Source organism: Triplophysa dalaica, chromosome 13 (assembly GCF_015846415.1).
Source record: "Triplophysa dalaica isolate WHDGS20190420 chromosome 13, ASM1584641v1, whole genome shotgun sequence".
Taxonomy (NCBI): domain Eukaryota; kingdom Metazoa; phylum Chordata; class Actinopteri; order Cypriniformes; family Nemacheilidae; genus Triplophysa; species Triplophysa dalaica.
The window spans coordinates 17,796,481-17,820,304 of NC_079554.1; the positions used below are offsets into that span (position 1 = coordinate 17,796,481).

Consider the following 23,824-nt stretch of genomic DNA (forward strand, 5'->3'; position numbering starts at 1 on the left):
AATGATTAAAAAAGATCATAAACAACATTGCCGATTGTTAGCTTATGCATTAACACATTTATTGTAAAGTGTTCTGAGTACGTTTTTAAACGTTAACAATTTAACGGGAAACAAAAGTGGATACAAAACTAATGTCCCCGCCCATATCCGCATTTTAAAGCGATCATCGACCAATCGGTTGCCTTAACATGGAATTCATCCCGCCTTGCTTTGTTGCATCATCCAATGAGAAGCTGTCGGCAAGTGATTGGCTGTCGATGGAATAAGACTATCAAAAGCGCTACAGTAACCATTTGTTGAGACCGTCAGGGGATGCGGTTACACGCCTATGTAAATAAGTGTCATATTCATAGTCATAAATACTATACAATCCAATTTTGAACTATACTACTTTTGGATTATTCCGCCTGTGATGCATTCTTTTCATCCGGAGGAGTCGGACGCCCTCACGGTGGGTTTGGTGCGAAAGGATGAAGTAGTTTCGGTGGCAGACCTTTAACTGTACTATCACACAGCAGCAGTTTCACCTTGGACATCTGGACCTGTTCGGCACCTACAGTATGCGGTACTGTACACCCGGTACTGGACACACCGGGCACAGGGGTGTCTGCTTGCTGTGAATGCGTTCTCCGATCTAAACTGAATCGTTCAACCAAATTCTCCATCATAAATGATCCTTTCTTCTCATCTTTTTTAAAACCACCCGAATTTTCACAGCTAGACCGGGCGGTTTCGGTTCATTAATATGCAAGCATGCGGCGCAACATGTCGTTGTGTATGAATGCAGGGCGACCATAACTGATTTGGGGAACAGCACGGGAAACTCCCCCCTCTAAAGACTTCGGAACAATGACCGGACCGAGCGCGACAAGCAGCGGCTCCACGGCCAAGATCAGCAGACACGGTCGCTCCAAAAGCACCAGTACCCACTGTCACACTACTCGTCCGGCTGCCGAATCATCCCTGTCCACTGCCGCAAATAACACCGGGAGGTCGTCCGGTGAGGAAGATGAGAAAGATGGAGGTGTTCCGTTTTACGTTAACAGGACGGGCTTTCCAATAGACAATGTCACCTGGGAGAGAATGTGGTGTCACGTCGCCAAAGTTCACCCTGATGGACAGGAGATGGTCGAAAGGATACGAAATGCAACACACCTCCCTAAAGTAAGTTTAAATACCTACCAAGGCAGCAGTTTTGGGTCAACTGGTTTATATTTGTGCAGATGACACTGTGTTATGTGTTCTAACATGGTTTATTTGGATATTTACTATGGGAAAACTTTTTTTTTAGATACAATGGTATTTATGGTCATTAAGTACCACGTCTGTCTCACACTTTTTGTTTTTTAAAGTAAGTTTTACACAGATGTTGCAGAAATATTGATAAGTGAACCTCCTCTTAGAAATATTAATCGTGATGATTTTTTTATAGTAAAGGTGTAGTATCCATTTATAAAATGATTGATTACCAGAATTAAATCCTGCTTACCATAGTAAAACCACAATTTTATATACCTTATAGTTGGTCAATGTTTCCTTGGTCAAGCATTTGAGTCACTTCAGAGTTGTATTCAAAACATTCAATACATAAAGGACATCGCTCAACGCAACTGCACATTATGTGACCCAAATTCCAATGAGAGGAAGTGTATGACATGTGAGCCGATCTACTCATCCCTCTGCCTTCCAACAGTGTGCCACAGTGTCCCTTGGTATAATTTCATTACAAACCGTGCAGATCTGATCCAACCGATGACAGCAATGTAGATGAATGCCTCTGTTCATTTATTTAGATTATGTGCTCTTACAGACATCTATAGATAGACAAATGTGATTATTTGAGAGGATGTGACATTGCATATGAGAATTTAACCTCCAAGCATAAACCAGTAAGGGCTGACTGACCCTTGATAGAGTTTCCTTATCAATTGGAATCCGGGATAAAGTGACTCTTAATTACAGATTAAGTAATCCCTAGTCCTGTGTTAAACTGTATGTGTATAGCAGACGACGTGTATTGTTTTATTTAACACACTTGTTCGTTCCTACATAGTCTCACACAGTGCTGATGGTTGCAAAAACACATGCGTTTTATTGGTCAAAAAATGCAGCTCCCCAGATGTTATAGTGATTTATAAAAGGCATTTCTCACCAGCAGGTGTTGAACAGGTGCGTACAGTGAATCATGCGATCAGACAGATTAGGAGTCGCTCGGACAACTGCAGCATGAGCCGGACGCTCCTGTTAAATCCTGATGGACAAGGAGTGACACTCGTGCTGTTGAACATACAAACGCCTTTATTGACGAAGATTCGCATTCTCTGGTTGTGGTTACCTTGGATGTGAGGACACAGCGGTTGTTATGCAAACAAATGACACATGTTCAGCAGAATCCGTGTAGTAAACAATTATAAAAAAAAAACAGTGAATTCCCGTGAATTTTATACTTCATACAAATTTAAAACCACTTTGTTGTGCTTGTCTAATATAGAGTCTTGGAGTTGATCTTGATAAAATCCATTGTCTAGATTTACTGGAGATAATCCCTGTCTATCCAGTTGTTTTGACTGATCCTTAGAATTTGACGGCAACCAAACTAAGTACAGTAAAAAAGGGTCATGAGATTGTTTTGATGCATCACATGGTTAAAATAACTAGCAAATAATGTTGCACTAACCACCTAAAAGATGGAAAACATACCAACCAGAAAGTCAAAATCTATAGATAGATAAATGTTTTGGGTGGGTTGTAGTGTCATCTATAGTTAGTCTCGAGTTGCGGTACAGTCCCACGAGTGGGCAGAGGTCAACTAACAGTACTGTGATGGTGGAGGGTGTCCTATTTTTGTTGACCTTCTTTAAGGGAGCGACAGACCCAGTTGAGACTTAAGCCAATGGAGTAGAGAAGAGTAAATCAACACTGCTTCAGAGAATTCAGACTGTCATAATCAATATTTTAAGTGACGTATGTATTCAGACATCGCTGCTTTGTCCTTCTGAAACCTCAGGTCTCCATATTTCGTGATTTTATTTTTTTGCCATAAATCATCATTATTATTAACCACCCTTTATGTTGGTCACTGGGTTTTGCAAATATCTAAAGGATAAAAGTATTGAAAAGTGCTTCTCAACTTTGTCAAAACAGTGTGTAATCATTAAAAACACTGCTGTTCTAATGTCGCTGTTTTTCAGAATATGGTAAAAACAGCGACATTAGAACAGTGGCGATATTCAATTTCTCATGTGTGCTCTGTGTTAAGCGAATTCACCCAGAAATGAGAATTCTTTCATCAGTTACTCACCCTCATAACATTCCAAGACTGTATGACTTACTTAGGCAGAACACAAACATGCTTAAAAGATATTTAGAAGTCTGTTGGTAACCAAACAACACTGGCCCCCAATGACTTCCTTGTATGGACGCAAAAACACCAAGACATTTCTCAAAATATCTCAACATTTCTCAAAAAGAGTCATATAAAGGTTTAGCATGACATGAGGAAATGACTTAATTTTGGGGTAAACTATCCCTTTAAAGCCTATCAGTAACCAATTCTGTGATAAGATCATTTAGAACTGATGGGTCACGGTCCAAACATAAGGCTGCATGTCTGTTGCAAAAAAACTGTAACAATGTTTCTTGTTAATAAAAAATACATACTGTATGCTACACATTTCAATATCACTACTTTCACAAGGCTTTTAGGTTCCTGTGACGTTTGTAGCACCTCAGGATTCCAAACACCTTTTGTGTGAAGCTGAAGTGTGTTTGCATCTTCTTATAAATGCTGCTCAGAGTTATTTGGCTCAGAACAGCAGCATTGATATTCTGCCATCACAGTGTTGCTGCAGAACTAAGTACATTTGCTGTATATTTCATTTCTTTATCGGGTTGTTAAAGGTTTCAAAAGTCAATATTAGACTTCTCATCTTTTAGAAACTCTCATTCCTCTGTACTGGGAGGAGCGAGATGAAGAAGAAACCGGAGATGATTCTAGGAGACGGGTCTTGAAGGACATATTACGTTAAAGGGGTCATATGGCACGAACACTTGTTTTTCTTTGTCTCTGGTGTGTTATAAGTTGCCCATGCATGTATTAGACACGTTAAATTGAAAAAATGAAAGTGTAGGAACAAAACATGCATTCCATCTTAAAGCGAAAATTCACCCAGACCTGCCTAAAATGCCTTGTGTAACCACACCCCCAAAAATCTATGTCAGTTCGTGGTATGATTTGACTAAGAACGCCCTAATGTAAACGCAAATAAGTTGGCTGTTCCTGTCAGTACAATTGCTTTGGAACCTGATGTTCCAAATATGGTAAGAGGCGTTACATTTCCGTCACACGTTTGCAGTATTCGACCAATCACCACACACTGGTTAACTGGCCAATCATAGCACACCTCGCTTTTCAGAGTGATGATCTTTGTTAAAAAGCTGCGTGTTTCACAGAGGCGGGGCAAAGAGGAGATACAAACATGCATGGTATGTGAAAAAATGGAAGTTTTTAACCTTATCTCCTGTATACACATTGCATTACATAAAAAAAACGTAATATTTGTTTTAGGCGTGTCATATGACCCCTTTAATAAAAAGAAGAACTTGGCTGCATGTGAAAAGCTTCGGTACTATATATGTTTTTGTGTCATTGTCATTTCATCAACACCTTTGTGAGCGGAAGCTTGTGTGCAAGAAGATATTTGTTCATTCTAATTTTCTCCTCACGGGTCATTTACAGTTACATAGATCATATGTGATCGACATTGTCGATGTGCAAATGCTCAGTAAATTATTAGGCATCAGATTAAATCAGACTGATGTATTTCTATGTTTTGTGGTCATGGTGATTAGAAAGGAGAAGTTGACTTGCAACGGTCTTGGTTTCAATCGGGTCTTCTTATTAAACACAGTTCACCTCTAAAAATACCCAAAACCTGTCACATGACTCTTTTCTGTGAACACAAAATATGTTTTGTGAAAAGTCTCAGTGATTTGTGTGTTATTTGACTACCAAAGTTATTCAAAATATTTTCTTGTGTTCTGCAAATGAAAGTAAGTAATACAGGTTTGGAATGATATGAGGGTGAGTAAATGATGAAATAAATGAAATCTTTGGTGAACTATCCTTTTAAGGGTTTTAGTTGGACTTAAAGGGTTGTTTACTCAACTATTCTCAATAAATATTTGTCTTTCTGGGTCTGGGCCATTGAAAGATTCATCCAATGCTACCTTAAAATTTGGCCAAAATGATATTTTTAGGCAATATAAATTCCTTTTGAATGGACTTATTCCTGTGACCCTTTACATGTTTTCAGCAGTTTTTTCAGTAACACTGTCTTTGTTTATTTCAGCCCCCCGTGCCATCGGTTCCAAACTTTAAGCCATCCATGTCTGTGCCTGACTGGCTGCACGCCGTCCAGAACTACATGAGAAACCTGCAGTATCCTTTTTTTGGTATTTTGTGTATTGATATAGATTTCTGTGTAACTAAAACTGTAAATTAGATAACGTCATAACATCTTGTCTAACACAATGTCTCCAGTATGGCTTCAGCAATAATTGTAAGATCTTTTCAGCTGCTGAAGATATTTAGATTCATCACTGTGTGTGAGTAATATTTCAGTGTGAAGTGAATCTGTAAGAGTAAAAGAGGATGTAGGTTTTAGCAGGATATTGTTAGCAGCTGTTCGCTTAGACACGCATGAATCATGATGGAAAAAAACAGGAAAAAGGCGCTTCCTAAATGAGGCGAACAAACTTAACGTCCAGGCGTAGCTCCTTAACTGCTGACAGATACAACCATACTGGAACCCAGTTCTTTGAGATAAAGAAAACTAGACCTCTGAGCGGGTGAGTGCTGACATCATCCTGCCATTTTATTGTCCTGTTTTACACTATTGAAAACAAAGTTTTGTTGTTTTCTGCTGTTTTTGCAAGCATAATATGCTGACATGTCCTCTCACAAAACAACAACAAATGTTACACTTAACACTGATCATAACCTCACAATAATTTATTTGACACATTTCTTGATAATTCCAAGAAAAGGGAAGTTTCACGGTTGTGATTTTTAAAGGGACTTGCACTGCTCTTAATCGTGCATATAGACAACTTAAAAAAGATAAATACATACTGTTTATAATTGAATCTTAAATATATTCGTATAACATTTTGATTAGTTGGTTGTATTTAGTTCAAACTTTTGTGCACAGTTAAAAAAAATAGAACAGGAAGTTCTTTTGTGAGTTTCAAAGCAACAACACAAACAAACGTTACTGTGCATGCGCGCATTTGTGGCTCGAATTTAACTTCCGGGACACACCTGCAAAGAATAGAGTCCCTACAGATTATTTCTGATAACAAGCAAAAGAATTCAGTTAATTACAATAGTTAGCAAGTTTAAAGTATGTCTAAACCAGTATTGTTTTGGGTTACCCTTAACTCTTTCACCGCCATTGACGAGTTATCTCGTCATTTTAAAAATAAAATTGTTCCCCGCCAAAGACAAGTTTTTATGTCAATCAGTGTTTGTACTGTTGTACAGCAGGTGGCGCTATTACACACCTTTGGGAAAAAGTACAGAATTCCAGAACCTAGAACGTATATGTTTTAGCGGTTTTTAATGATTGTTCTGAGTGTAATCTGGGCAAAAAACGTTAATTATCTTCGCTTTTTAATCAAAGTGATGCATTTTCAAAGAAACCTACCCACATCTACGGAGTGATAAAAAACGAACAAATGAAGATAGAAGAATACGGTTTCTTTTGTTTAGAAATGACGTAGAATATTCTTTACAGAACATGTACTGTGAGCCATTTAATTTGGGTGAAAATTTGAAAAAACGCTGGCGTAGGCTGGCAACTTTCTTTTAAAAAGGCGGGCGGGGAACGAGTTAAATATGAAATAGTAATACGACCCATTCAACAAATTGTTAATTTAATACAATTAATATAACATAAACTTCTGGGTTTTTTAAACAGTCACTATACAATAAAACATTAATATAAATGAATGTACATATGTTTCAAATATAAAATATAAATAGTTATATTATTAGCCACCAACCAATCAACTAACACAGACCGGAAGTTAACTTTGGGCCAGGAAAGGGCGTCTGCTTAAGAGAAACCATCTATATAAATTAGGATGTTATTCATGTGATAAGAATTATTGGTGTTTACAAAAGCATAATGGAACATATCTTACGCAAAGAATATGTATTTATATTAATTGTTAATAGATTTGTAATAAAACAAGTGCTTATATTTTTTATATAATTTAATTTAATATTTTTAATTTAATTTAATTTTAACATCAACAATGTTTTATTTGGTATTATTTATAATATAGGTTCATAGTATATTTCTATTTATAATATGAGGTTTGCAGTTAAATAGCAGTTTTAGTTTGGTTGTTTTCCCATAAGTGTATTTAAACATGTAGGTTTATTTCAGTTTGAAAACCTGTAGGTGCCCTTACTTGATCTAATCTTTTTCCCTGTCCTTCAGGTTGATGGAGACCGCCAGAGAGATGATACGAGAATCACTTCCCATCAAATGCCTTGAAGCAGTTATCCTTGGAATGTATCCTTGCAACTGGTTTCTTGAGACACCGGTGAAATCCCTCAATGCTCCATCACTGTTAAAACAGCTCAGGGATTGTAACAAAATCCTCAAGCCTACGTATTAACTTTGGTGTAATTTTGCACCACTGTTTGTGAGTGATGCCTCAAATCCTGCAGCTTGCTGAGATGTCGGATTTTCGAAACACTTTTACTGCAAGATTTTTTCAGCTTTAGAGACCAGAATATAGAGACTTGAGGGTTAGCTGTTTAAACTTGATCCGGTATGACAAAACCTATCAGCCATGTAGAAGCATACAAACATAAAACAGTTCCTTCAGAAGAAACCGTCATGTAAAATTTACTTTTCTTGGGAAACTCCACTTCACTTTTTTACTTACATAATTATTCCTAAAAGCTGATTTGCACTCAAATTGAGATGGAGAGAGCTCCAAAAGTATCATTGATCTATCAAAAGCAATGTGCTTCACATCACTCATTTCCTTATGATCCCCCACCATTTTAACTCAGCCGGAGGCACTTTTACTCGACTGTTGCTAGGAAACTAGGAGTCAAAGTAGATTGTCCTTCTATAGACAGACGCAGTTCATGCAGTAGAGGCAGCTATGCCATTTACTGATGCCAGGAGGTTGAGTTCCTTCAAAAACCATTAGCGTCAGTTTTTTAGCACCGGGTCATGGGTTTACACGAGGTTGATGTCATCATCCGGGACCGAGCTGAAGCCGAATGCACAAAGACTGCACTGTTAGTTCAGACTTCTTCGGCAGATGTGCGTTTAAGAGATCTGCTTTGCCAATTGTGCCGTGTTTCATGGGGCTACTCTGAGATGAAAAGGTTTCAGTGTAGACTGCTCTTTGAAAAGCACCTCATGGGTCATTAGTAATGAATGGATGTTTTCTCTGTTTTCAGATTTGTAGTGCTGTGTCAGGATGTTGAAAGAAGGGTCTCAGTTATCTTCACTCGGTGATTGTGTCTTTGTGTACTAAACTAGTCTTTTAATCTGCCGCTCTTTGTTGCCATTTTCTAATGGCTGTGACTTGATGCCGTAAGGTCCCAGAGGACCCAAACACTAATGGACAGAGTATCAGAGAACACTGAGGCAACGATCACGGATCTATTTCCTGAAGTTTGAGGTTAAGTTGGTTTAGATAGCTGGTTATTACAAGGTAAACTACCCAGCTAGTCACACGAGCTTAATGGCTAAAATGATTTTTAGAGTAAGATAGTCAACATGATTTAAAGGCAATTTGTGGTACTTTCTAATTTTATATAATTTTTTGTTCGTTTATAATTTTATAATTCATTTATTTTCATTAGTGGCTAATGACACGGTCATTTGTTATTTGCACTGCTATTCTCATTTTCGTTATGTTTAAGCTGTTTTGTGCAAAATGGGATTGTGTGATATTACTTGTATTAGCATTTACTTCAACTGAAATGGTCACGTCGTGGCGTATCAATCTTCTGTTGGTCACAACCCGTTGAAAAAAACAGTTTATACTGGTTAGGTAGGTTTTGATGCATGGTAGCCGGTCATTTGCTAGTTTAAACTGGTCATGTGCTGTTTTAAGGTGTTCATATGCTGGTTTAAGAGAGCTGGTTTAGGACCAGCTTAAAGTGATACTTCACCCAAAAATGAAAATTCTGTAATCATTTACTCACCTTTGAGTGGTTCCAAATGTGTACAAATTTCATTGTTCGGATGAACACAGAGAAAGATATTTGGAAAAATGCTTATAATCAAGCAGATCTCAACACCCATTGACTCCCACAATAGGAAATAAATACTTTATCATTTGTTTCGTTCTGTTAAACACTAAAGAAGACATTCCGAATTTAGGACAGCAAACAGTTCTGAGGCACTTTTGACTACCATTGTTTTTTTCCTACTATGGGAGTCAATGGGTGTTGAGATCTGTTTGGTTATAAGCATTATTCCAAATATTTGTCTCTGTTTTGATCAGAACAAAGAAATTTAAACACATTTGGAACAATCCGAAGCTATTTTCCTGTAGCTCAGCGGTAAGAGCATTGCGTTAACAACGCAAGGTTGTGGGTTCAATCCCAGGGGATTGCAAATACCTATGTATAAATGTATAGGATAAAGCAATGCAAGTCGCTTTGGATAAAAGCGTCTGCAAAATGCATAAATGTAAATGTAATAAATGAGTAAATGATAACAGAATTTTCATTTTTGGGTGATGCATCTCTTTAAACCAGCAGACTTTTCACATTCGCATGCGTATGAATGGAAGTCAATGGAATATAAATTCTAGTGTGGCATAATTTGTATGATTTCTTTCTCATTTTAGCAGTCTTTTGTTTTGTTATTACGACCAAAAAATGTACTAAATGTTTGTCTGTCATGGATAACTTGGTAATAGCAGATGAATATTAGATCGGTGAAAGCTTTAGCTATTATAATCCTGTGAATACATTCGCTTCTGTGGGCAGGCCATGAATTTATTATATCAGTTGATTCGGGAAATCTGTGACGCGGACGGGATTATCCGGTCCTGTAAATAACATAATTTTTGTTCACTTTGCATTGCATAACATGTATTGTATTGTTATGCAATGCTTTGCAAACTCATAAAAGACAAAACTTGCCTGCTGTGTGCATATGTACAAGTGATAATTCCACACCATGTGCTCAGAGCCTATAGCAGAAGTAATCCCAAACCTTTACAGATTAGAATGTTGAAATTCACAGCACCGCTGCTGAGCGGATCACGTGATTTTGCAGATGGGCAATGTGAACCTGTGATTTCTTCTTATTATAACACTGGAGGGGGTTTTGTCGTTGTGTGTATTTGTGTGTACACAGAGGCGGTTACGCAAAAATACCTCAGCACAGAGGGAGAGAAACGAAACGTGAATAACTTCAGAAATGCTAATAAGATCAAGATTGACATTAACCAATAATAATTCATCATTTTCTAGGATACCCTATACAATATTTCGCACTGTATTTTCTGTTTCCGTTAGATGTCACATTACTTATCTGTATGGGGTCTGTGACGTGTCATTAATAAACAGAAAAGCTTGTGTTAGGAATATCAGCAGATTGTGTAGATGGGTGTGCTGGTGATCGTCTTTGAAAGGCAGATGGTAAAGCAGCGAGGCAGTTCCAGGACCTTACGTCGCATTGTTGGATGCACAGGCTTAACAGATCTGTTGCCTGTGCCTTTGGCTGAATTGGCAGCTTACGCTTAACACAAAGTGATACTTTTGATTCATGAAAGAGAAGTTTGGAAAATACAAAGCACTTCATCATGTTGTCGGCACAGCATGCTTGGATTTCCAAAAATGTTCAAAATCTTTCCATTTATTCAAGTTCTCCCTAAATCACTCCCTTTACTGCTGTTATTCATATGTGTGAGATGAGAGCACAAGTTTTTCATAGGCTTTTTCTTCAGATTGCAGATGAGGTCTGGTGTGAACGCTGCGTATGCACTCACAGGCTGCCGACTGCTCATCATGTGTGGCCATGCCGCAGTGAACACCGATCACTCTTACATAACACTACAGAAGAGATGACGTAGACACAGGGAGAAGGCCAGAGGGGGTCGGCAGTCTAGCCGATTACCTGCTGACAAATACGATCACATTATTTCCATATTTGACTTATAAGTTGTAAACATTGACAGTATTCAAAACTGGATTTTTACATTTTCTAAAAGTTGTTGCCATGATTCTGTCGGTGGTTGCCAGGGTGGTGCCAGGTAGTAATGTCATACTCGAGTGATTTATAGTGTTGTTTTGTGGTTGCTAGGGTGTTCTGGGTGGTTGCTAGGCAATTATCAGGTGGCAGCTTAAATCCTTTCATCATTTACTCATTCTAAACCTGTATGCCTAAAACTAAAAAGATATTTTCAAGAATGTTGGTAACCAAACAGCATTGACCCTTACTGTCTTCCATCGTATGAACACAAAACCACTGAGACATTTCTCAAAATATTTTTGGTTTTACTGAAGTTGGAGTCATATATAGGTTTTGACCAAACATGATGGGAAAGAAATGATGACAGAATTTGTATTTATGGGTGAACTGTCCCTTCAAGTCAAATGTGGATAGTTATAGCCCTTGAGTCTACTGTTGTTTTAAACACTTTATTGTCTGTCAGGTGAAATAGGTTTGATTATTTATAAAAAATGTTGGACTGTATGCAAAGTTTTTGATTTGTTGTATGGTTCATGTCTGTATCACAAATAGGGCGGGATGGGTTACACACGTAACATTTAGATTAAGGTAGTTTGTAATTCACTGCACGATTCCCATCAGTCTCTTGTTGAAACAGCAAGTCGGAAGCTGATTGATTTTCAGGAAGTGAACTAAAGTTATTGAAAGTTCAAAGACAAATAAGTTTGACAAAATCAATATAACACGGGCAGTTAAGAAACTTTGGGGCTGCTTGGTATTTTTCCTGAGACACATTGGTAAGTCTCTGAATTTTAACACACTGTTGAAAATCAATTTACTATTTCATTATAACCTCATTCTCAAGGAGCTGCTAATCCGGTACTTGAAAGTGATGTACGCCTACAACCTACTTCAATCAACTCAAGACCAATGAATGTATTTTATCATTTCATGACATAAAATCATCTGTTCGGAAGACCCTTGACTCCATCTCACTAGCTACCTAACCAACGGTCTGACCTCCGTGGAGCGTTTCCCTATCAGCTTTAAGACGCAGTTCTCTGGGCACCACTTCCATCACGTGGTATTGGGCGTTTACTGCAATGGCCGCTACGGTACCCTGGGCATGAGTCGCCGTGCCGACCTCATGGACAGATCCCTGAGCTTCCGGACGCTCAGCGAGTTGGTGTTCGACTTTGAGGACTCGTACCGGCGTTACCAGCACACCATGAAGAAAGTGAAGATCGGCCTGTACGTGCCCCACAATCCACATGTTTTCCAGCCTATCGAGTGGAACTACCTGGTGATCAACGCTAGTAAGCAGGTCCGTGAAGACATGCGGAAAGAGCTGGAGAAGCACGGACGGGATATGAGGATGAAGGTGAGGTCATAGCTGATCGGTGATCAATTATAGTTTCTGGGAAACTAAATTTGGGTAAAATGTGCAATGCAGATCTCATAAGAATTTTATGCATTTCAAGTCCTATTTTCTACCCTATTTGAGAAAAGAGCCAGATTACCAGTTTATGGAAACTGTGAGAGCGAAATAAGGTCAGATGTCCTTTAGATTTTTGTCTTTGGACATACATGAAAAGTTAAAACAGCAGACTAGTTGGTTTGACTGTAACATGGGACACGTTTATCATGTAGACCATATAAAGTATGTCAGACTTCTATGGAAGATGACCGCAGTCAGCCTTGACACAGTTTCCATTCACCACATTGGTAGAGAGTGGAAAATTCTGCTCTAGATATCTGTAAGGAATTCAAGCTTTTCTTTTGGATGATGAGGAATTCCTCTGTTTTGTCTGTTCTAAGCTAGTTGAACATTTCAAAGCATGTGAAAGGAAGGAAGGGAGGAACATTTGCAAAGATTTGTATTTCTTTTAAATCAGCATAAAGCAAATGAGAACATTATAATGCCAAGTTACTCCTCATTGCCTTTGCTGTTTATTTGGGGAAAACATTATCAAGCCTTTGAGAGGTTTGGAAATCTGTTGACTAGTGGCGTAATGGAGCTAATGAGCAACATCAAGTTAATGAACAGAACGTGGAGACTTCATCTGTAGCGCCGTAACTAATGAGAAAGAACACTGAGTGATGTGGTGTTTACTCCCCGTTGTGTGCAAGTGCGCAAGCTTTACGCCTTTAGTAAAACGATTATAGTCGTTTTATTTTTCAGAACTGGGTTCCTGCCGGGCTGATGATGGGCAATCTTCATTATCTGTTCCTCCGTTTCAGATTTCAGTGTTCGTGTTATAGCATCTGCAGTACGATTTTACGTTTCCTTTTTCTAATAGCCTTACATTTTATACTTTTACAAACTGAAGATAAAAGTTATGTATGCGGTGGGGTTCAAAAGTCTGAGACTACTAGTAGACATTCACGCTTTTATTACAGAATTCTTTCAACAGATTGTTAGTGACATAGAAAGAGTGCATAATCTGACATAAAATTCATCATTATAACCATTTATTTGATTAATTCCCTTCTTTTGGACCATTTCACAGACCATTTTCAGTTTTTCTGAATTGACTATTTAAAAGTATACAGTATCTGTTTAGGTAAAATTATTATATAAGTTTTATTCTGTGAACTACTAACAATATTTCGCTCAAATGTAAAATATAAATATTGTTTCTATTTGCATTTATTTGCATTTCTTAAATGAATACTGGAGAAACTAACTGCAAAGAAAACCATTTTTGAGGCAATATAATAGTAATTTAGGAAAACATTTAAAATCAGAATTATGTGATTTTTATTTCCGTTTTCATGTGTCTTGTCATTCTGTCAGTCTTTCATATTTCTGCTGGGTGACTTAATGTCACTGGTTGGATTTTGTTGAAATTCACTGGACTGGAATGGCCCCAACACATCTAAAAATGCTGATGAAAAACTAAATCTGAAATGGTCTCTTAATTTGTTTTGCAGCTGGATATACTCTGTAGATGTTATGTAACATGTTAATGTTTATGTGGGTTTCATTGCAGATCCTCAAGTCGTCCAGCGCTCAGTCTCCCATCAAAGAACGAAGCCGAGGCAAATCTTTATCACCGCGGCGGCGACCAGGCACAAGTCCCCAAAGACGGCAACACGCCCACAGAAGAGACAAATCGTAAGTAATGGACACTGACTGAAATCCATTAAAGAGAAATACGCAGTGCCATACATCCCCTTTGTGGCTCTTGGTAGAATAGTACCCGTCAAAAAAAAGTTTTAATATATAAGCCATCTTAAGCTGTTCTTGTACAGTAAACTTGTAGCATAACTTGTATCAAGACAAGAGACTGTAAACACTTGAGATCCATCACAACCAGTTAAAGGAACAGTTTACCCAAAAATGTATATTCTGTCTTTATTTACACACCCTCAAGTTGTTCAAAATCTGTATACATTTCTTTATTTTGATGAACACAGAGAAAGATATTTGGAAGAACGCTTTTAACCAAACAGTTCTTGGCCACCATTGACTACCATTGTAGGGAAAATTGCTTTATAAAATGATTTGTTTATTGAACACAAAAAGAAGATATTTTGAAGAATGTAGGAAAGCAAACAATATTGGGGCACTTTGGACACCAATTGTCGTTTTTCCTTCTATGGTGGTCAATGGGGTCCACGAACTGTTTATCTTCAAGCATTCCTCCAAATATCTTACTTTGTGTTCATCAAGATAATTATACAGATTAACATTTTGAGGCTGAGTAAATGATGACGAACAACAAAACGAAAGTTAAATGCCGGCAGCTCCCTCACGGTCGACTGCCGGCCACACAAACATAATAAAACCAAACATAATGTCCAAGCCTGGTCCTCTCTTGTCGTACGCTTCTGTCGCTCCTCCTTTTATGCTTCCGATCTCATCCGTGAGAGATGCGGGACCAGTGCAACGCTCAGAATTTAAAATTTTAAGTGAACTGTCCCTTTAATCCTCATTTTCAAGTGATTGTGCTCGTGAAATATAATTAGACAGCTTTTATAAAAAAAGTCTTTGAAAGGTACTTAAGATTGACAGAGATTAATTCGCTGGAGGTCACCAAGTCTCTGTTACTGTTAGATAGCAGCCATCCCTATTCTGCTGCATCGTGTCTGTCTATCTATGGTTTGTGAAAACACCAGTTACTCAAGTGGCCACGACCTTAATTATGCAGAATTTTAAGGCTTTGTATAATTTAAACTATGAGTAAAAACAACACCCCATTCACATTTGTCACGAAGGGCAAAATTAGCTATATAGACCAAAATATTTTTTTGTACCAGGCTGTAAACATGTTTTTTTGCTATGAAGTTGGGCATTTTAACATGGGGCGTTCCTGGACATTTTTGGAACTCTTTGTACTTTTGCAGCTGTCACTGGACATTACATATATTACCCACTCATGTGTCGAGTTCACACCGAGGTCTTAACCCACTGCATTCTCCTCAGAGCTGTGCTGGTGACGCTGTAAAGCTGCACACGGTTGCCCGCGTCTCCGGTTACTCATGCATAACCCGCTTGACTTAAGAGTTTCTATAGCAGCACGACACAAGTATTGGTGAATACGCTCTGGAATTGTGCTGAGAGGAGCACAACGCCTCTTGCCGATCATTTTACAAGTGAGACGTTGGCTAGCCTTTGTTTGTGGTGTTGAGGAAATAAGACTCCTTTCCTTTTAGCGGTGCCCATGGGAATATAGGCAATGCTCTGTCTCTAGTTGTATTAAGATTGCACAGGAAGCACAACCATTGCATCTTTTCACTACTAATATATACTGTACATATAAATGTATGCATTAAATAAGAGAACACATTTTACTTTTAATAAGTGACAAAAGAACACACAAAAGAACCCCCAAGCTGTGTAAATAGACCCGTGGGTTAGAGCCGGTTAGTTATTGAGGCTGCTGTTTCAAACACTTTGGGTTAATATGACACTGCTTTGCTGTCAGTACAAGCTGCCCTCAGGCATTACATGCGTTGGCATTCAATCTAATAGGATGTGAGCTGCGTGGAACAGCTGGGGTGAGCGAGGCCATCAGAGATATATCACACTAAACCAAAGCGAATCAATGTGCATACACGCTGAGTTTTGTCATTAGAGTTCAGCATCTGATGATAGTACAAAAAAGTACTAGTGGAATTAGTTAGCTCTTTATAGTTATAATTATTAAAGGTTTTATGTGTAATTCTTTGGAGGATCCATTGACAAAAAAGTAATATAATATACCTAACTATGTGTTCAGAGGGGTATAAAGACCCCACATAATGAAGCGTCATGTTTTTGTTTTCTTAGAATGAGCTATTTCTATCTAAGTAGGCCACGGGTCCCCTTACATGGAATTCACAATATTGTTTTCAACATTAGCCCTACTCAGACAAATTGCTCTACAGAGCGTGTGTCATAAAGACATCAACTCCTTTGGGATAGAAGCAAAAACGTGACGACATCTTAGTCCAGTGTCAGCCACCGTAGTGGACTTTAATACGTTTTTATTTTGTTGCCACCACTGTGGTCGCACAGTTCACCCATAAATGTCAAAATCTATCATCATTTACTCTGCATAACCCAAAAGATGATATTTTGAAGATTGTTGGTAACCACACAACGGCGGTGTCCATTCACTTCTATAGACACAAAACCCATTTTTGTGTGAACTATCACTTGAGGTCTTTGCCCTTAAGCAATGTAATTAAGTTATGTTACCGAATAATGAATACAATTAAATGTGAATCGTTTCTATTCAAGTATCTTTTTGTCTAGAGGATTTGATTATTCATACATTCTACTGTAAACTGTAATTTATATTGATATAATAGGACGTTTTAAGTATGATGTGCTGTTGTTATAGTTGGCGTGTTTAACTTCAGTTTCGTTTGATTGCAAGTTTTATTGTAGCCCTGATGCGATGCCTTACAAAAAAAACCTCACAAGTTTGTTTTGTGTCCTTCAGTTCTGTCAGTATTAGTCAATCTAATGCCTCAGCACAGAAGCTCAGCTGCACAGGATGTGAAATTACACCAAAGTTTAGACTATAAAGGTCTGGACCTCCTGCATCATGATTAGAGCTATTTTTTGCTATGTTCCACAGCACCCCCTCCCTTCCTTTCTCATACTCTGAGATGTTAATTGTTGAACACCACACATACACGAGTTTGCCAGGCAGCTGGTGAATCACACCACCCATTTAACGTCAGTACCACCCGCAATTACACACACTCACATTTAGAGCACACATCTCTTGCTATATGAGTTTGTGTTGATTTATTTGTACTTTTTCTTTTACCTGGCTCTGTATTGTGAATATGAATTTGTCATGTAAGCAAAATTTTTTTAAGAAATTGCTCTTCAGTCCCCCACAGTTTTTAAGATGATAATTATAAGGCTTTGTCATCGAGATAAACGCCTTGAGGAAAGTGCAGAGGAGTCCCTGAAGCTCTAAAATATATACACTCCTTACAGTTCACCAAAACATCTAAATATTTACTCATCCCACATGCTGTTTTTTTTAAAGAATCTTCATGATGCTCTTTAGCGTCCAACATCAGCCCATACGGATGTAGGGTTAAAACCAAAAAGGAGTTTGAAATGTATGTTTTTTTTTAAGAGTTTGACAGACATCTCAAAACTTTGTTTATTGAAAGTTCTTGCACATGCATAGTTTAAGTTTTTTTTTTGGTTTGACAGATTTAATATTGATTGAACTGTAAATCTCAGAGTTCAGTTTATGGCTGGTTGGTTATAGTTATTTGTGAACAATCCTCTCAAATACCACTGGATCAGACCCAGGATGCATCAATACTATTCTTTTGATGTAGGATGGGTTGTTCTCATGAGGATGCATGTTCATATCCAACATTCAATAAAGACATACAGTTCACCAAACAAATATGAAAACAAAAATGCCATTTGATCCGGTGTGTAGACTTTCTACATCAGTGCTGTTCCATGAACAGAGCTCTACTGGGAACAGAAATGTACTTCTGCTACAAGAGAGCTGCATTTGCCCTTTTCCTGAGTCCTGTCTCTGTCAAAGTGCATTATCTGAAGTCTGGGCTATTTCTATGCCGGATGTTTGTCTACAATCTCATCCCCACCGCCTCTGTCTCCGGGTCTATATGTTCCTCAGCTGCCTTCATCGTTCTGTACGCAAAGTGCTGTGCAGAACATTGCTTCATGATTGTAACCACGCTATTAAATGGATAGTCAAAAATTTAACAAATCTGTCAATTTATTCACCCTCATGTCATTCAAAGCTTGTATACGACTATTTCTTCTGTGGAAAAAAGAAGATATTAAAAAAATGTTTGGAATTAAATGGGGGCCAGTGTTGTGAACAATCCATTGGTTACTAACATTCTTAAAAAAATTGTGTTCTGCATAAGGAAGAAAGTCCTACAGGTTTGGAATGACATGAGGATGAGTCAATGATGAATAAAGTTTCATTTTCAAGTAAACTATCCCTTTAATAGTGTTCCTGAAGATTGTTTGTATCCAGTTTCTCTCTTGTTTTAAAAAGAAGCGAAACATGCATTAGGCCTTATGAATTGTGTCTGTAAATCATTGGACTTTGGAAGTCGTCACATTGAATTCAACGCAATTTACACAAAATAGTTTTATGTGTGATTCACACAGAAATTGTGTTTTATGTGTATGTATTTTATACAAAACTTTATAGAGGTTTAAATAAAAGTTTCTGGTGCTTTAACGCAGTTATTCTCAGTTCTTGTAAAAGAATTGCAGAAGGCAGAGCTGGAGCAGATATAGCCCGTTTCAACATCGATGTACGATTGATCTCCTGACGTTCAAGCCCATGGCTGAAAAAGCCAACATCATTCAGAAGAACACTGAGACTATTGATTTTTTCCACTGGAGAAACAGAATGAACCTAAATGATGACACTGATGTGTGAGGTGGAGAGAGAGAGAGAGAGAGAGAGAGAGAGGGAGAACTTGGTGGAGAACCTTTGAAGCCATCAACAGTCAAGGCAGTAGAGCAGGTCTGTGATGAACTGCTTTGTTCTTGAGCGGCTGTCTGTGTATTCTTAGGGTCGAAGCTGGAAATTAAATCCAAGACGTGAGAAGAAAGTTTTAGTTGGTAAACTATCATTCAAAGCAGTTTTTACAGAGTTGGAGGCGATCCGTCCAATCACCGTCTCTTTTTCTTTGGTCACTTTGGCACCCTTGATTCTCCTCGTTTTTTAAACCCTGAACCTGCATGTGAAGCCTTTTTGTCATTATGTAATATTGCAATCTCTTAATCTCTGTTTATTTGCAGGCCAGCAGCACTGGACAGAAAGCCAGCAGAGCTGAGCACCTTCAGTGATGGATATCAGATTCGAATCTGAGCCACCAGCCGTCCTCTCTATCTACTCCTTCAGACCAACCCCAGAGAAGATGTTTTTAACTGAACTGTATTTTAAACATCAGAACCAATTTTTAGATGAAGAACAAGAAATGACATTTACCAGCCATGAAAGTATTTCTCTTTGCAAAGGTGGAAGGTTAAAAGTAACCAAAATGACTTTTTACAGTAACTTTTAAAAACGTTAATATCCCAATTATTGTTAAGCAAATGATGATCAAAAGGCGACAGGAGATGATATCACAATATACAACAACATTCAAGCAAATATTATGTTAGAAACGTCACTACCGGTGAGAACATGTTGTGCTTGGAGCAGATTTAAACCTTGGTGCCTCGTGTTTTGGTAAAGTAGATGTTTTGGAGGATGTCTGGCCTTTTGGAAAGGACAGGTGCCAGAGGCGTAAGGACACAAGGGACTTGAACATCAGAGAGCTAAACTTTGCCCACAGGACTGAACCCAGTCTGTTTTATTCTGTACAGAATCCCCAGACACTCCTGTAATATGTTTTATGATTTATTGACTAAGGTTCAAGTCTGACATACAATAAAAGGCTTTGTGCTGTTCTTCCCTCCCCTATACAAACATCCGTGAAGGAATAAACGTTACACTTTAAGGATTTTTTATTTTGTAATATATCTTTTTGTTTTTAACTGGTTGGTTAGCCAGTGCAGTGTTTTTGTCACTTTCTTTGAGAGATGTGGTTGATAAGCCATTATATGACGTGTCAGCTGCAAATTTTCTTTAAAGTACCACACATCGTAGATAAATACCGTACATAGATGCCTCTTTGTATTTGTGCCGTCTATAATTGGGAAGTTGACTGTGCATCTGTAACTGTAGTAGTGGTAGATACACATAAACATTATAATTGCTAACATTACAACAAGTACTGAAAAATTACGAGAATACATATAAAACACAATCTCATTCTCACCCGGAAATGTTTGTGATTTTTAAAAAAACACATTGCACAGTTTGACATTAGCTGAAATGTTGACTGTTCCAATATGGCGGATCTCTTGAGGCCTGGAAGGCTCGAATGTGGCATCTATGTATACATATCTATGCTACCCCTTGTGTCATTTCTTGTTTTATCTTTACATTAATGTAAACCTTTGGTTTTGCAACAATCAATAGTCATTTTCGTATGAAGAATGTTGCGACGTGAGAGCATCCACTGGCATATCTGGCCTGTTTTTATACACCTCATATCTATTAATCCACAGCATACCAACTTGTATGAGAATAAGCTATGCACGTGGAACAGGTCTTTTGATCTGTTCATCTTGACAGTACACATGTCTTTGACATTGTAGCAGTTATAATGATATCTATTCTTTGAAGATGTCTCGAGCAGTTCCTCTGAACGTTTCTCTCTTAACAGGTGCTGTTGACTGAATTATCATATTATAGCTCATTCTACCTTGTAATTGGTACCAGCTTTCTATCAAAAGCTTTGAACCACACAAGTGCCAGACTATCATATAGGTTAAACTCACCCGTAAATCGGAAGGTTGACATGACATGGTTTTATACCTGTCGTCCCATTGATCAGACACTTTATTGTAGAGAAGTGCTCTGTCACTTCATTTGGCACCTGATGAATTGTTACAGATTTTCAGCTTTTATAACTTGATGTTTGGTAACTGAGCACATGTTTGTGAAATTGTGATTGCGGAACGATTTATTGCAAAAAATTGTTTTGGAAAATGAAAATGCAATGATCTCCACTTAAAGGTGCTAAGACAAGACACGTCTTTAAAGAATTAAATAACATTATTTAAACATTGGCTCTATTTTTGTGATTGAAGAGCACATTCAACGGATATTGTAGCACACTGATGACTCATTTACCTATATCCAAGACAATTAAGAATTAATATTCATAAGAGAAGAGATGCTTTTGTGGAATTTTGTTTTTATGTTGTAATGCAGGCTTGACGTGTCTGAAAATACAATCAAAGTTGATGAATTGTACAAATAATTTATTAATCAAACGTTGACTGTAAAATGTATTTTTAAGGGACGAATGTTGATCATCAGTTTTGCGTTTGGACTGCTTGTATATATAAATGCAGTTTAAATAAGGACTTGAATCTGGATTAAGGACTATGAATTTGGTTGGACCCTCAATTGTTATTTTCCAAAGCCTTACCGCTGCCTGTACTAGGTCTTATTCGGTCATAAATGTGTTTCTGCGTCACCTGCATTTCCCAATGATGAAATACTTCTGTAATCTGTTTATTTTCCTCTGTAGCATGTTTTAATAAAATCAGATTTTTAATCTGTGATATTTATTTGCTCTCAAACAGTGAAAATCTGTGTGACTCTCATCTGAATATTCATTGGTACAGTAGAGCCAGTTCTCTCTTTAACAAACACCAGGTCTTGCTAAGGCTTTAAAAACCAGGCCAGCATGCATAGTAATATTGAGGAACCCATCCTGAATAATGCCTTTACATTAGCATGGAAGAAATGTGCCAGTATTAATCTTCTTACCAAAGCAGCGTCACATATAGATATATCCTCAGCAAATTTACAATAAATAAATCTCCTTAGCTAAAATGACATACCATTATCTAACGCTTGAAGGACATATTACATTAAAGGGGTCATATGGTGTGAATACTTGCTTTTCTGTGTCTTTGGTGTGTTATGTCCATGCGTGTATATTAGACACGTAAAATTGCATAGTTGGCATAGATCGAAACACAGTGTAAGTGACCAAATCCTTTGAGAAATAGCCAATGAAACTTCATGAGGGAATACATGGTTAATTATTGAACTAACTCTACAAACAATTAGGCCTAGACATGTCAAAACACATTATACATAAACATGAAACACAAACGCGCTAGGAAGTGCAGTTAGAGAGAGAGAGGGCATGGCCGCGAGGCAGGTAAAACATGTCTGAAAACCAATAAAATCATCTTTAACAAAGAGGCACGAACATAATGCATCTATTCTATATATTGAATCGGACACTTGCTAGCTCTGTGCTGGACCAATATCCATATTCGGTAGACGGAAATCTTGAATGTTTTCAGAATGCAGTCCTGTTGAAACGCTGAGTTTAAGTGTCCGAAGTTCCATGGCCTAATCGGACTCCCCAGAGGGGAGCTACAAGCCGGGTCGTCCGTTGGATTGTCAGACGCGTTCTCTTTCTTTTTCCTTCTAATTCCCCCGAAGTGGATCGGTGATGGTGTTTTTAATGCATACCTGCCCTGACCCCAGGTGGCCTGCAGGCCAATGCCATGAAAGCGATAAGTGGGCCAGAGAAAGTTCCTTTGTTTCTCATGGCGCCTCATTTGCATAGCTCTGACAGTATGGTCAATTTGCATTTAATGTCTAAACTTAGTTATGGACATAGTATGATGCATGCTATTTTTTATAACATAGCTCATCACATAGGGAATTAAGAGAGGAGTGGTTACATAGGAAACATGCTAGGCTTTGAGCTGTGAATCATCCAAACGTATGAATACAACAAACCCTAAATTTAAACTTGTATATCTAACAGTCACAGACTATTTAAAATGGCACTAGTGCCAACACACAACCTAGACATTTAGATACGTTTATAGAAAAGGACCGTTTAATCACATGAGTTCCTATTTGTCAGAGAAGTTTCTCTGGTTAGCCTCATATGTTAAGTTAGAGATCAGACAGAGAATTCTTACCTCCTCTTTGAAGCTTAGGAGTCGTAAATATCCCACAGAGAAACCAAAGGGTTATCCAAACTCTCAGTGAAACTCTCAGCAAAACCTAAAACCAGACCCCTGGAGCCAGGTTTTGCTATGGTCTTTTGATGATGGTATCAAGAAACGAGGACAAAAGGGAGTGGATTGGTTTCATAGCGCTTCTTTCAATGATTCTGACCATTTGGCTAGTGCTGAATATTCTACATTGATGTTCGGTAAGTTGTGTTTGATTTCCATCACACGCTTGCAGCATTCGACCAATTACTACGCACTGGTTAACTGGTCAATCATAGCACACCTCACTTTTCAGATCGTTGAGCTTTTTAAAAAATCCATACCGAGAGGAGGTGCAAAGAGGAGATACATGCATGGTATGTGGAAAATAAAGCATATTTTTAATCGTGTATACACATTGCATTACATCTAAAACAAATGATAATATTAGTTTAAGACATGTCATATGACCCCTTTAAAATACACTCCAGTGGCTGTTTACGCATCACCAACTAGATAAAACAGAGCAGAGACCTTTGAATAAAAAAACATCACG

At 38.0% G+C, this 23,824-nt stretch overlaps 1 protein-coding gene across 1 annotated transcript; it reads left to right on the top strand.

The window, feature by feature from the left end:
* The first annotated feature begins 301 nt into the window (after nucleotides 1–301).
* vash2 (vasohibin 2) lies at nucleotides 302–21,857 on the top strand. Its single transcript, XM_056764585.1, has 7 exons — nucleotides 302–1,164; nucleotides 5,352–5,440; nucleotides 5,794–5,850; nucleotides 7,509–7,583; nucleotides 12,225–12,606; nucleotides 14,219–14,343; nucleotides 19,483–21,857. The coding sequence occupies exons 1-7, from the start codon at nucleotides 850–852 to the stop codon at nucleotides 19,550–19,552; spliced, it is 1,113 nt and encodes a 370-aa protein (XP_056620563.1). The 5' UTR covers nucleotides 302–849; the 3' UTR covers nucleotides 19,553–21,857.
* Nucleotides 21,858–23,824: the final 1,967 nt, after the last annotated feature.

Excerpts from the sequence above, each read along its gene's own strand:
- vash2 (XM_056764585.1), top strand. The coding sequence starts at position 850 with ATGACCGGACCGAGCGCGACAAGCAGCGGCTCCACGGCCAAGATCAGC. Across the intron at positions 1,165-5,351 it reads ATGCAACACACCTCCCTAAA|CCCCCCGTGCCATCGGTTCC; the intron begins GTAAGTTTAAAT and ends TGTTTATTTCAG. Across the intron at positions 5,851-7,508 it reads AAAACTAGACCTCTGAGCGG|GTTGATGGAGACCGCCAGAG; the intron begins GTGAGTGCTGAC and ends CCTGTCCTTCAG.